The 14,109-nt window shown below is 41.3% G+C and overlaps 1 protein-coding gene across 1 annotated transcript; it reads right to left on the reverse strand.

Annotated features, from left to right (window-relative positions):
* Positions 1 to 10,118: 10,118 nt before the first annotated feature.
* LOC308373949 (rho-related GTP-binding protein RhoB) lies at positions 10,119 to 10,709 on the reverse strand (the record flags this gene model as incomplete). Its single annotated transcript, XM_080849627.1, has 1 exon — positions 10,119 to 10,709. One exon carries the CDS (start codon positions 10,707 to 10,709, stop codon positions 10,119 to 10,121), a length of 591 nt encoding a protein of 196 aa, XP_080705753.1.
* Between the last annotated feature and the right edge of the window lie 3,400 nt (positions 10,710 to 14,109).

Consider the following 14,109-nt stretch of genomic DNA (forward strand, 5'->3'; position numbering starts at 1 on the left):
CCTATTACTATAGCAATGAGTATGAAATCGCTGCAGCCTACGTTGACAAGGCTCTAAAATGGCCTCAAGTCAAAGCAGAAGATGCCAAGTCACTTCACAGCTTCTCCATCTTTCTCACTGGATGTAACAATGTCATGAAGAACATGGAATACCTCGAAGAGATGAACAGCCCGAGCAACCTTCGGATCATCCTCTCAAAGTTGCCCTTCAGACTTCGTGAAAGATGGAGAGTCATAGCTTTCGACATACAAGAAAAGGAAGGAAGAAGAGCAAAGTTCTCTGATTTAACAACGTACATCAACAGACAAGCTAGGATAGCTTCAGACCCACTGTTCGGTGATATAAACGAGTACTCCGAATTGAAAGAAAAAGGCAGGTCAAGCTTTAATAGGGTTACTGTTACAGGGGTAAGGGAAGTAGGGACAGAGAAACATTTCAGTGGTGGCAATAATGTATATTGTATATAAATGCTAGCATAGGGTATGGGGTAGAGTAAGTGTACGGCAATGCAGTGGCGGTGGGTGCAATTGGCCAAGGGTTTCTCCAGGTAGACCAGGTGGAGAGACTACAGCAGCGTCCCATGGGGAGATAGTCTTGATTAGTAGGGAAAGAAAAGGAAGAAAGTGAGTGGGTAGAGTTCAGCTGTCCATGTGCGTAGATGAGGAGTGGTGGGGGTGAGGAGCAATATTTCCATTTCCATCAGCGATTGGAACATGCTATAAGGGCGAGAGAACATTTATGTTAGTAGACATCAATTTCAGAAACAGATAGGGAGAAACATTTGGGTAGTAGATTTAACAGTAGGCAATATGGCTATTTTATCAGTGTTATTATAGGCATTAGCAATATGATATGGAAGGAGAGAGAGAGAGAGAGAAAGAGAAAGGGAAAAAATATGTTTAGTAATGCTGGCAATTTGTCATTTAGTTTAGTAATGTACTTATGGAGGTATCAGTTGTAAGCTTTAGGGTCGCAGGGTATACAGCAATTCAATTCAATTCAATTCAATTTTATTTGTATAGCGCCATAACAATACAATTGCCTCTCGGCGCTTAACAGAGCCCAGAGCCTGAACCCCCTTAGTGCATGCACAACGGCAACAGGGGCAAGAAAAAACTCCCTGTTAGGCAGGAAGAAACCTTGAGCAGAACCACGGCACATAAGGGGGGACCCATCTGCTTGAGGTCGGCCGGGTGGAGACAGGAAGGTGGGACGGGGGGAAGGGGGGAAGGGGAAGGGTAGTGTGGCAGAAGGGGAAAGGAAGCAACAGGGGCAATACACAGCCAGCATTTGGTCACTGGACATATGTGTACATACATCTGGTGGTAAATACATGATACAGACAAGACCAGATTACTGTGGCAATAGGGTTACTGTTACAGGGGTAGGGGATGTAGGGACAGAGAAACATTTCGGTGGAGGCAATAATGTATATTGTACATAAATGCTAGCATAGGGTATTGGGTAGAGTAGGTGGACGGCAATGCAGTGGCAGTGGGTGCGGTTGGCCGAGGGTTTCTCTAGGTAGACCAGGTAGAGAGACTACGTGCAGAGTGGTGGGGGTGGGGAGGGAAAGTTCCACATCCATCAGCGATTGGAACACGCCTGGCTCCGGGGAGGCAGTGGACCTTGCAGGGGCCGCTTGTTGAAGGGGGGGGTGTGGACATCTCGGACCATGGAGCTGCCGATGACCAGGGTGGGGGTCGTCACATCCAGCGGGAGAAGTCGTCAAGGGGATGATGACTGAGTTGAGGGCCCAGGATGGGGAGCAGGGCGGCGTGGGCGATGCTGGTGTTGCTCTGGAGCCGGTCTGCAGGGGCGTTTCGGGGCGGGCTGAGGAGGGGAGTGATCAGGCCCAGGAGGCTCCTCCTGATCCATCTAACAAACAGGAAATGACGAATCAGTCTGCGGGTCTGTTAGTCGGGAATCAGCACGAACAAACACACAGATGAATCATTTCACCAACCAGGGACAGCAGTGCCCAATTGGCTGGTGACAGTCACAACACGCGCCGTATGCTGTACCCGGGATCCGTAAAGGCCCTCCTACATGGTACAACATACGCTGTCTGTAGCCCAGTTCTGTTGATTAGGGGGGTATTGCATGTGTTTAGATATGTTTTAGTTTTTCTGGCATTGAGCATTTTGTTTAGTTTGGTATATGTGGAGATTTTAGTCGTAAGCTTTGTTAGGGTTGCAGGGTACACAGCAGTGCCCATTTGGCTGGTGACAGTCGCCACACGCGCCGTATGCTGTACCCGGGAACCGTAAAGGCCTTCCTACACGGTACAACATGCACGGTCTGTAGCACATGTTTTAATTTTGATTTTTATTAGAACAATATTTGTGTTCGGATATGTCTGGGTGGCTGGCACAGCAGGTGATGGGTTTGTTGACGCGATTACTTTTGGCTATAGGATGCACTAAAGAGGAATGTCTTCAGCTTTGATTTGAATATAGGCACGGTGTCTGCATCTCTGATGGAGGCAGGGAGATTGTTCCAGAGGAGAGGGGCTCGGTAGCTAAAGGCTCTGCCTCCTATTGTGGTTTTTGATATTCTTGGAATTACCAGGAGGCCTGCACTCTGGGAACGGAGCAGCCTTGGAGGGCAATAAGGGACGACTAATTCCTTAAGGTAGTTTGGAGCCAGGTCGTTTAGGGCTTTATATGTTAGCAGAAGTACTTTGAAATCGATTCTACTTTTGACGGGGAGCCAATGCAAAGAGGCGAGAACTGGTGTGATGTGTTCATATTTTTTAGTTCTGGTGAGTGTACTATTTTTTAGTTCTGGTGAGTGTACGTGTATAAGTTGGAGGCTCTTTATTGTGTTGATGCTGCATCCGGACAGGAGAGCATTACAATAATCAAGGCGGGAAGTAATAAATGAGTGGATTAGTTTTTCTGCATCTTGGAGGGATAGGACCTTTCTAATTTTGGCAATATTGCATAAATGAAAAAATTATGTCTTTGAGATCTGTTTTATGTGTGAGTCAAGTAGGAGGTCTTGGTTGATAGTGACACCAATGTTTTTGATGTAAGTGTTGGGTGTTGGGAATAGGGATGGGTATCGTTTGGGTTTTTTCCGATACCGGTACATAACCGATACTTTTAAAACAATACCGGTGCCTAAACGGTGCCAGAACCGATACTTTTTTTTTTTTTAATTAAAGACATTAAAGGCTTATTTATTGCCATGGCAAATAGTTTTCTTCAAATTTAACAATATATTAACTGTTTAAGGTATACTATAAATAAAAATAAATACAAAACACTTGGCTTCAAACCTTTTAACTTCAAATTATGAACAATATATTAACTTATAACAACTGTTTACAGTTCACTTAAATACATATAAATAAATACATAACACACTCTGTACACACACTTCACACTTCAGTAATTATTTTGCAGAAATATGAGCATGTTTGCCTTCAGAGTAAAACAAAATATGATTTAGTTTGCATTTATTTAAACCCACTGGTTTCGTGAATGTTTACTGCCCCTTTAAGAGTTTAGGTTCAGGGCCTCTTGAGTTCTCTCCCCCATCTACACGCAATTTTGTTGTTGCATATGCTGCACGTCGCGTTGTTTGAATCTTTTTGTGCGAAATACAGCCACACTTTTGATCGTTTACCTTTCGACATTTTCTCCGTTATATTGATGGCTAGCTCTGTTTGTGCTTGCTCTGTGCAAGGCTGCCTGCTCTTCCCTGTCATTAGACTGTTGCAATGTTATTGTAGCGTCCGATTTAGTGCTCTCTTAAGAACTCACATTGAGAAGGAATATCTTTGGATGAGACGGTTGCTCTCCGTTTAATAAAGCGTATCCAACTTCTGCTTAGAACAACCACACTTATCTTGAAACCGAAACGGCACACAAGTCAACCCATTACCATGGCAACTCCTCAACACAAATCCCGTTTCCACTAGTCCCATAATATGCTACATTATCACCAATGAGCGTGAGCGACACAGGCGAGAGTCTACATTGGGAGATGGAGCAGTTTTATATGTGTCCCACGAAATCTGTTAGCAACACAAAAAAGTATACAGATCGTACTCAGAAAGATCTACGCCACTAACGTTACTTCTCGTTAGCTATCGCTAGTTTTGTTAAATTATTAATTTTTTAATAAAAAAAATAAATTCTGCTCAGGCACCGAAAGGAAGCACCGAAATCTGCGTTGCATTTCGGTCCGGGTAGGTATCGGTTGTATGGAACCGGTGCCGTATTGGTACCGGTTCTCGGTACCCAACCCTAGTTGGGAAGCCATTGAGTGTGGGTAGAAGGGTAGATAGTGAAGTTCTCAGTTGATCGGGGCCTACAAGCATAACCTCAGTTCTATCAGAGTTGAGGAGCAGGAAGTTGTTAGCCATCCAAGATTTTACATCATGGAGGCAAGTTTTCTATCTCGGGTAAATGTAAAATTTCATCAGGTTTCATGGATAGGTAGAGTTGGGTGTCATCAGCATAGCAATGGAAGTTAATGCCATGTTTCCTTATGACAGCACCTAAGGGTAGCATATAAAGGGGAAAAAGCGGTGGTCCAAGGACAGAGCCTTGTGGAACACCGTAGCTTACTCTGGTGTGATTTGACGACTTCTCATGGACATGAACAAATTGATGGCGATCAGAGAGGTAAGATCTAAACCAAGATAGGGCACAGCCTTTGATGCCAACGTGATTTTCAAGTCTCTGTAACAGGATATGATGATCTATAGTGTCGAAAGCAGCACTAAGGTCTAGGAGAACTAATATTGAGGTGCACCCTTGACTAAGGCCGTTTCAGTGCTGTGGTGGGGCCTGACACCGGATTGGAAGGTTTCTTCAATTTTTTTTCTTGTAGAAAGGAAGTAAGTTGCTTACCTACTAGTTTTTCAAGTATTTTTGACAAGAAAGGGAGGTTAGATATGGGTTTATAGTTAGCGAGATTATCGGGATCAAGGTTAGGTTTTTTAAGAGATAGTTTTATCACTGCTATTTTGAATATTTGTGGGACGTATCCTGAAATTAGAGAATTATTCATTACATTAAGTAATGTCTCACTTAATAAGGGAAGTGCATGTTTAAGTAATTTTGTGGGGATAGGGTCTAGTAAGCACGTTTGATGATTTAGATGAGAGGATCAAGGAGTTTAGTTCAGGGAGGTCGGTGGGTGCGAAGAATTCAAGGAGAGCACCCGGTTGAGGGGGTGTTGCCATGGCGCATTTTGGAAGGGGTGTAGGGTCACAGAGGGGGAGGAAACTATGAATTTGTTCTCTTATTTTAAGGATTTTATTATTGAAAAAGGTCATGAAATCATTACCACTAAAGATTATGGGAACCGAATGTTCGATTGTGTTCTGGTTTTTTGTAAGCCTAGAAATAGTGTTAAATAGGAACTTTGGGTTGTTTTTATAACTATCAATCAATGAAGAATAGTAAGCTGATTTCGCCTCAGAGAGTACTCGTTTATAGCTTAGAAGACTATCCTTCCATGCCAGGAGGAATACCTCAAGTTTGGTGGAGTACCATTTTTTTTCTAAATTTCGTGTGGTTTGTTTAAGTGCACAAGTCTGATCAGTGTACCATGGGGCCAGTTTTTCCCGTTTTCTTATTCTCATTTTTAGTGGTGCAACAGCGTCAAGGGTTGAGTGCAGCGCATGTATGACGCCTTCAGTTAGTAGGTCGATATGAGGTGGGGGAGTGCATATGCCATTCACTTTGCCAGCGATAATAGCTGAGGTGAGGGCGAAGGGTAGTTCTGCTATAAATTCAGCTGTAGTTCTGTCGGATAGACAACGGCTGTAGAAGTGGGTTATTTCCGATGTTGGACGGAGTTCTAATTTCATGTTGAATGTAAGTAGGTGGTGATCTGAGAGGGTAGTATTTTGGGGTAGAACTATAGGGCGGTCAATTTCTAGGCCATGCGTTAATACAAGGTCAATGGTGTGATTATGTAGTGAGTTGGTGTGTTTACATGTTGTGAGAACCCAATAGAGTCTATCAGTGATTGGAATGCAATTGCTATTACTTACTTTTGTACTTATCAATTTGGTTGCCACCTTACATTCAGTTTGGTTGATACTTACATTCAGTTTGGTTGATAACATTTAAGCTCACCGTTTATTATAGTAATTAACTGTGAATTAACATTCATAAACCATCCATTTGAGTCCTTGTGTGCCATACCATCATTGTGCCAATAGCTTATAAACTGCTTGGTAATATTGGAGGTAATTTAATAGTTTTATGATTTATTGTATTTTCCTCAATATTTAACTCTCTTATGCATTAGTCCCATTAAGTTCAGACATGCTCCAGCCTTCCAGCCTGTTGGAACCTTTGACTGTCATGAAGTCCATTTGTACAGCTACATCAATACAACTTTTATTCTACATTCTAACTTTTATTTAATCTTTGCTGTCCATATTTTCCCAATTGTAGTGTCAAATTGTTAATGTTGTTATAGGTCTGTTATCATGATGCTACTTTTAAACCATCTTTTGTTACAATATGCATTTAATAGTCAACTGTGGAAAGCTCATTACCTCAGGAACAGCCCAAAATAATATACTGTGTTGTGCAAACTTCTCTCAGTCACTCTCAATAAAACCTTTCCCAATTTTTACAATTTACAAAAATCTAAGTAAGAACCATTCCTAAGGACCATAAACCTGATAAGCATCTTTCTCTAAAAAGAGAAGTGTGTGTATGCCCCAGTCTTGTTCCATAGTAAGTCCTAATAAGCCATAATGCAACACAGGGTACACTCAAAAAAGTGAACTCTGTGAGTTGCTGAATGAAATAAATGTACTTATATTCAACTTAATTAACATGTCTGTGTTTGGTTTTAAAATCTAGTCCACTTTAGTTAGTCTAACTTAAAATGAAAACTTGTTAAAGCAAAAGACGCCAGCTAAATTAATTCAACATAACACTGTTGAGTGAATGGCACAAATACCTCTAAAATGTAGTCCACTTTAGTAAGTCTAACTTAAAATGAACAATTACCTCTAAAATGTAGTCCGCTTTAGTTAGTCTTACTTAAAAGGGACAATCACCTCAAATCTAGCCCACTTTAGTAAGTCTAACTTAAGTCTTACTTTAAATGCTTAATCACCTCTAAATCTATTCCACTAAGTAAGTCTAACTTAAAATTAAAACTTGTTAGAGCAAAAGAAGCCAGATAAGTTAATTCAACATAACACTGTTGAGTGAATGGCACAATCACCTCTATTCAAGAATGTCCTAGATGGGTTTCTGTTTGTCTTACATTGCACATGCTCAGAAGCTGTCTCCACTTCGAGTGTGATGCTGTGTTCATATGTGATGGAGCTCACAGTCTTACCCAGCTGGTATATTTTATTCTGTGATGTTGAAATATTAGTGCATGGTTTAAGAGTGATATTGCTGGTCCTACTGTATTTGTCTCGAAAATCAAGCATGTATGAGCACATGTTAGGTAGCTCAGGACCTTGCACTACCGCCTCACAGCAAGAAGGTCACGGGTTCGATTCCCGCACTGTTGGTTCGGGGGGCAGGTCCTCCCCAGAAAAGTATTTAATTTAATCCTCACTTTTAAATAGGCTAATAGGCTACTAAGTACAAGGAAACAGTGAGATGCACTCTTAAGTTAGACTTCTAATGTAGGCCTATGATTAATGCAGACTGACAGCAGCTCGTTGTTGATGAATGAAAGGGAGCCCTGCATTTGCAACATTGGCCTGTGTGCTTCCCAGAATGCCTTGCGTGTGTGAATGTTTTGTGTAAAATGTGTAGTTAGCAACATGGATGTTAGTTAGGCTACTAGTTAGCGTGTGATAATGGATGTATTCATTACTGTGGTGTCTCTATTAGTAGCCTAACTCTCATGTCATGTGTTTACCCGATGTGTTTAAGTGAGATCACCCTTGTGGTGCGTTGCATCTGCATTAGGTAGTACCCTGTGTTTCTTAGTACTTCTTACAATGAGTTTCATCATTCATTATAGAAATGAAGGAACGTGTAAAAACTAGGCAGCACACTGCCGCCTGGTTATCATTAGCTGATTTGTCAGACATAGACCCAACCCGCCCGCTAATGCAATATTTTACAAATATGGAACCCGATATGGAATATGGAAATCCGCGGGTCACGGGTCGACCCGCGCATCACTAGTGGCCACCTAATATATGCACGTGTGCGGCCTTGTTTGTTGACATAACTAGGCTTTATAACAATGAAACCCATTTAGGTACTGCTTATTCAAGTCAGTTAAATTGGAATTACAAGGAGCTGTTCAATTGGTGGTAAATCCAGTTGAGTTAGAATTACACAAGTGAGTTAGGTCAGTCTAATGAAGGTCTGTTTAGTCAGATGAACACTGCCTGATCAATTATGGCTAACTTGACCAAATAATATTGATATTACTTAATGCAGTCTTGTTGGTTTCACATAAGTTAATTATTTCCTCTGTAATTATAATATTACATTAGTTTGAACAAAACTCAGTTAGGTGGAAAAGATTGACATAACAATGTTAAGTAATTTGAACAACTTATTTTTTTGAGTGTATAGGCCTAGGCTATGCATTCATGAATCATTCAATTGCATGATTTATTCAGTGGAAGCCTGTTTCATGTATTTTACAGATGTCCTCCTGAGATTTAAAAGTTTGCATACTGGAAAGTTTTTACTTACTGATGTACACTTTGGGGAATTAAGGAATCTTGCCTATTGATGTCATTTTCACAAATGCCTGGTACTACAAACAAATGAAACTAAATAATATAATAGCATACCATTAGCATTGGCAGTTTAATATACTTAAAGAGGTGGCATCTCACCACACCATGTAGGTCTCTCTATGATAAGTGACTGCTGATTATATGATGTTATGATTTACATGTTATATCTATTATGTTCCAAAATACCATAGGCAAGGATATACACATAACTCACATGAATGTGATTGTCAGGTACCAGATTAATTGCCTGATGACCCCACCCAAGAAAATACCTAATTTGCATTCTTACCTATTAATTCTGTTAACTAAGATTTAATGTGGTGATCAGAAAACAATATATAATAATAAAATATAATAACTGTATGTTAACTTTATAATTTCAAGAAACAATACAATTAATTTAGTCCATTTTATTTTGCATAATGAACTGTCAATACAATTCAGTGGACTTTGTAAACTTTTAGGACACCCACTATGTGCAAAATAACAGAGTAACACCCTAATAACACAGGTTTACAGAGCTGTTAAAAAACAAACAAACTACAATTAAAAAAGTAGGAGATTTTATGTTGCGTTCCTCAGTACATTACCTTAAGACAGTATAGGCTAAAACCATTTAAAACAATAGAGCTCATAGCTTTAGGAACATTTCCCTGTGGTTAAGAATAATACCATGTGTACTCAGTGCAATCATAACAATGAAACTTCAGTTCGTTCCCCTTCAGTATTAAATGGTGTCCACCTATCCATAAAACGGCGACGTTGGTGGTGCAAGTTAAAACACACAAAGGCATTGAAGCAGTAACATCTGATATCATGACATTTAAGAATGGAAATTAGGAAATATGTTGAAGTATGGACAAACTATGTCAAAACTAAACACGAAATGTAATGACATGCTGACAATTTCTCAAGTCACAAATACTGAACAGGCTGACACTGTGAGTTCCCGCCATAACATAGTTAATGAGAACATGCACAAATGATTAATTTGACCAAGAGAGGCCTTCACCTTCCACTCTCATAAACTCTGATAACAGTGTCCAGCTCTGTTCCAGTGTCCGATCCTTGGATGCTCCTGCTGGCAAAAAATCCTACTGCATCCAAATGAATATCCTTCTTTGAGTATGGTTGTAGAATGGTGATAACTCCCAAGAGTTTCAGATAAGTATCTGTTGTTGACTCCTTTCATGCATCAACCACATTGATACACTTGGTTTAAACTCTGTGGCACATCACTCTCTCTCTCTCATAATGATCACCAATTTTAGCAACTGGGACACGGAGTGCAGTTTAAACAGTGAGTCCTCCATCCCACATGGAAATGGGAGACAACAGACTCTCACCACGAAAAGCTTTCTTTGTCTGGCTCTTTACCTTCCTTTTGTCTAGCAAGTTTTGATTGCTAATTTCATATCAATTTACAACATTCCACACAGCCACTAGAAGGTCTTGACCTTTTCTGCAAAGCAGCGCGAGTTGCTGTTTCGAACACCTCCCGTACCCCATCCTTCGTTTTAGCCGAACACTCCAAGTAATCATACGCCCCGATGCGCACAGCCATGGCCCTCCCATCTTCTGTCTTCACCGGCTCTTGTTTCATCCGCGCTAGCTCATTCCTGACGTTCTCGTCATTTCGCAAGTCTTTTTTGTTGGCCACTAAAATTATTGGGACGTTAGGACAGAAGTGCTTCACCTCTGGCACCCATTTTTCTGGAATATTTTCCAATGAATCTGGGCTGTCCACTGAGAAGCACATAAGGATTACGTCGGTGTCTGGGTAGGACAGAGGGCGAAGGCGGTCGTAGTCCTCCTGGCCGGCTGTGTCCCACAAAGCCAATTCTACTTGCTTGATGTCAACCTCGATATCCGCGACGTAGTTCTCGAACACTGTTGGCACATATACCTCCGGAAATTCATCTTTACTGAACACGATGAGCAGACAAGTCTTTCCACAAGCACCGTCCCCGACCACCACAAGCTTTTTCCGAATAGCAGCCATCTCAGCTTTACGCCCACCTATCAAAGAATGTTGGACTGTCCAGGCTGCTAATGACAATTTCGCAGTAGTCAATGAGGCACAATAAGCTTATCAGACTACACGCAGCTCTCATCAGTCTTTTTTCTAGTAGTAGCCTATCCCAATTGGTACCTCAGCAAATTGTCACTCTATTTCCTTTTTAAAGAGCCCTGTTGCGTTCTTAATATAGCATCCAATAGGAAAAGACACGATGAGGTCACATCATCTAACATAGGATATGATTGGCTCTACCATGCCATCCCGTGTATAATGAATGGGTACTGGCCAAAAGGACAGTCACAGAGCACTAACTAACTATTCATTTTAGCTGCTTCAGCCTCAAACATAGCTGCAGTCGAAAAGACAGGCGTCCAACTGAGTCATCCCTTCGTCTAGCAGTCTGAATAACGGACTAAAATATCACTGCATCCTCACTGTCCCTGTTATCAGTGGATAGCTTACAATTGAAAATCCCCTTTGTTTTTCATGAACGTGGGCATGATGAATCACGAAATGAACGGAATGCAAACAAGTTAGTACTTGGCTACAGCTCACATACAACCAGTGATATGCATAATGTGTGTGCTCTTCTTTTTCTTCTTCCTCTCGTCAATAGTTAACTCATTTTTGTTATTAGGCATGCTAACACACAAACACACACACTCACACTCTATGTCAATTATAAGAAAACACTTTTATAATATATATACATTTTTTATATATACATATATATAAGGTAAAAATATATACCTGGCCAAAGACTGTATTGGCATATGGAACTTTGGGGTTTTATAACAAGCCTATGACCGAAGATCACACCCAATGTGAAATTCCTATGCAGTAGACGGCAGACAGATAACAATGTAACATATAACTAAAATATAACACTATAACATGTAACATATAACACTATAATATTAACAAGTAACAACAATTTAAAGTAATAGAAGGGCTAAAGAAGAAGTGAGGAATATCCAGGCTTGTCTACCAGATGGCAGCAATGTGAATATTCCATAGCCTGTGTGGCTGTGGTCCTTTACAATGTTCTGTGCTTTTCTCAGGCATCTAGTGTTATAGATGCCTTGCACGGAAGGGAGATGGCTGCCGGTGATACGCTCCGCTGTCTTCACCACCCCTCTGCTGGGCCTTGCGATCGACAGCGGAGCAGCTACCATACCAGGCAGTGATGCAGCCTGAGAGGATGCTCTTGATGGTGAATCTATAGAAGTTTTTTAGGGTTTTAGCAGACATGCCAAACTTCTTGAGTCTCCTCGTACACACCGAGGAATTTGAAGTTGGAGACTCTCTCCACTGCAGCTCCCTCGATGTGTATGGGGTCGTGACCCCCCCTCTGCAGCTTCCTGAAATCCACGATCATCTCCTTGGTTTTGCAGACATTGAGAGACAGGTTATTGTCTTGGCACCATGCTACCAAGCCCCTTACCTCATCTCTGTAGGCGTTCTCATTGTTGTTAGAGATGAGACCCAGGATCGTAGTGTTGTCTGCAAACTTCAGGATGACGTTAGAACTGTGTGTTGCCACACAGTCCTGCATGTACAAGGAGGACAGGAGGGGACACAGTACGCAGCCCTGGGGACCCCCGGTACTCAGGGTCAGTGAGGAGGAGGTGTGGTTGGCCATTCTCACCACCTGGGGCCTGCTCGTCAGGAAGTCCAGGATCCAGTTGCACAGGGGTGTTTTTAAGACCCAGGCTCCTGAGCAGGGACGTGCACAGGAGTGTGCTAAGGTTGCTTGCCCGTTTGCCCTCCTCGAGTAAAAGTGCCCCTCCGTAGTTCATTTTAATAGTTTAATAGTAAATGTAAACACCTGCAGAATTTCATGTAGACCTAGTTTTAAAATATCGCCACCCGAAACATGTCATAAAGTAGCCTTCTTCACTTCCAATCGATAAGCCTATGGGCAACGAGAGAGAAAGTCAGTAGGGGGAGGGGGGCATGCGCCCTCCTCTGTTTACTCTGTTACTGCATGCGACTGGCAGCTGAGCCTGCATTTTCGCCCTTAAGTGTCACGGTTGTTTTCTTTTTTGTCGATGAAAAAACTGTTTAAACGTTGTCAGAAAAGGTGAGTTTTAAGTTGTAGAAATGTACAACAAACGAACAATCATCATCATGTTTTATGAAATTAATTAAAACCTTCATAAATCGAGGCTCAGTTTTCCACGTTTAGCCTAAATAATCAGATGGCTAGTTTGCCTACCAGACAACCAGCCCGTTATCACATGCTAATGTTTTGGTAGGAAAACTAAGCTACATGTCTGCTGATGGTCAGTTTATAACATTTTGTTTTAACAATAAGAATAATGATGGAAATAATGCATCACATAAATGATTTCATTCAAAATGGTTACATTTCGAAATCCTATCACTTTTTTGGGTGTTGTTAAGTGTAGAGTGCAGAATATCTACGGAAAAGAGGAGGACTCCGGAGCAGGGACGTGCACAGGAGTGGGCTAAGGTTGCTCGGAAAATTCGCGATCAGATGACAGGGGCGTGGCAGCGGCGTTTAGTGAGAGTTTATAATGATATTGGCAAAATTTGCGATCAGATGACGGGGCGTGGCAACGGCTGCAACAAAAAAAATATGTGTTGCCCCTTTTTTCCAGGGCAGAGCAACTGCCCTTCAAAATTCCTGTGCACGTCCCTGCTCCTGAGCCTCGTGACGAGCTTGGCAGGGACAATAGTGTGGAATGCCGAGCTGTAATCCATGAACAGCATCCTCACATATTAATATATCTTTAAGTCATTAACAGTGTTTCAAAATTATCTCTATCACACTGGCTCTATAGAGGGCCTTTTGAGCGTTTATGGCAATTTATGGATGCCGTAGGTTATCCTACCCGCTTGGAAAAGGGATGGGTGAAGGAGGGATATACGGTTGGTTGCAATCTGCAACCTTGCCGCTAGATGGCACTAAATGCATCTTTAACAGGCAGGGCCTCGGCGTCCTTATACAGGACCTGAGGAATTGTATATACAGCCGCGGAAAAAATTAAGAGACCACTTCAAAATTATCAGTTTCTCTGGTTTTACTATTTATTGGTATGTGTTAAAGTAAAATGTACATTTTTGTTTTATTCTATAACCTACTGGCAACATTCCTACCAAATTTCAAATAAAAATATTGTCATTTAGATAATTTATTTGCAGAAAAATGACAATTGGTCAAAATAGCAAAAAAGATGCAGTGTCTTCAGATCTCGAATAATGCAAAGAAAACAAGCTCATATTCATTTTTAAACTACACAATACTAATGCTTACACTTAGGAAGAGTTCAGAAATCAATATTTGGTGGAATAACCTTGATTTAAAATCACAACTTTCATGTGTCTTGGCATGCTCTCCACCAGTCTTTCACATTGC

The sequence above is a fragment of the Sprattus sprattus genome, assembly GCF_963457725.1.
Source record: "Sprattus sprattus genome assembly, chromosome: 13".
NCBI classification, from domain to species: Eukaryota; Metazoa; Chordata; class Actinopteri; order Clupeiformes; family Clupeidae; genus Sprattus; species Sprattus sprattus.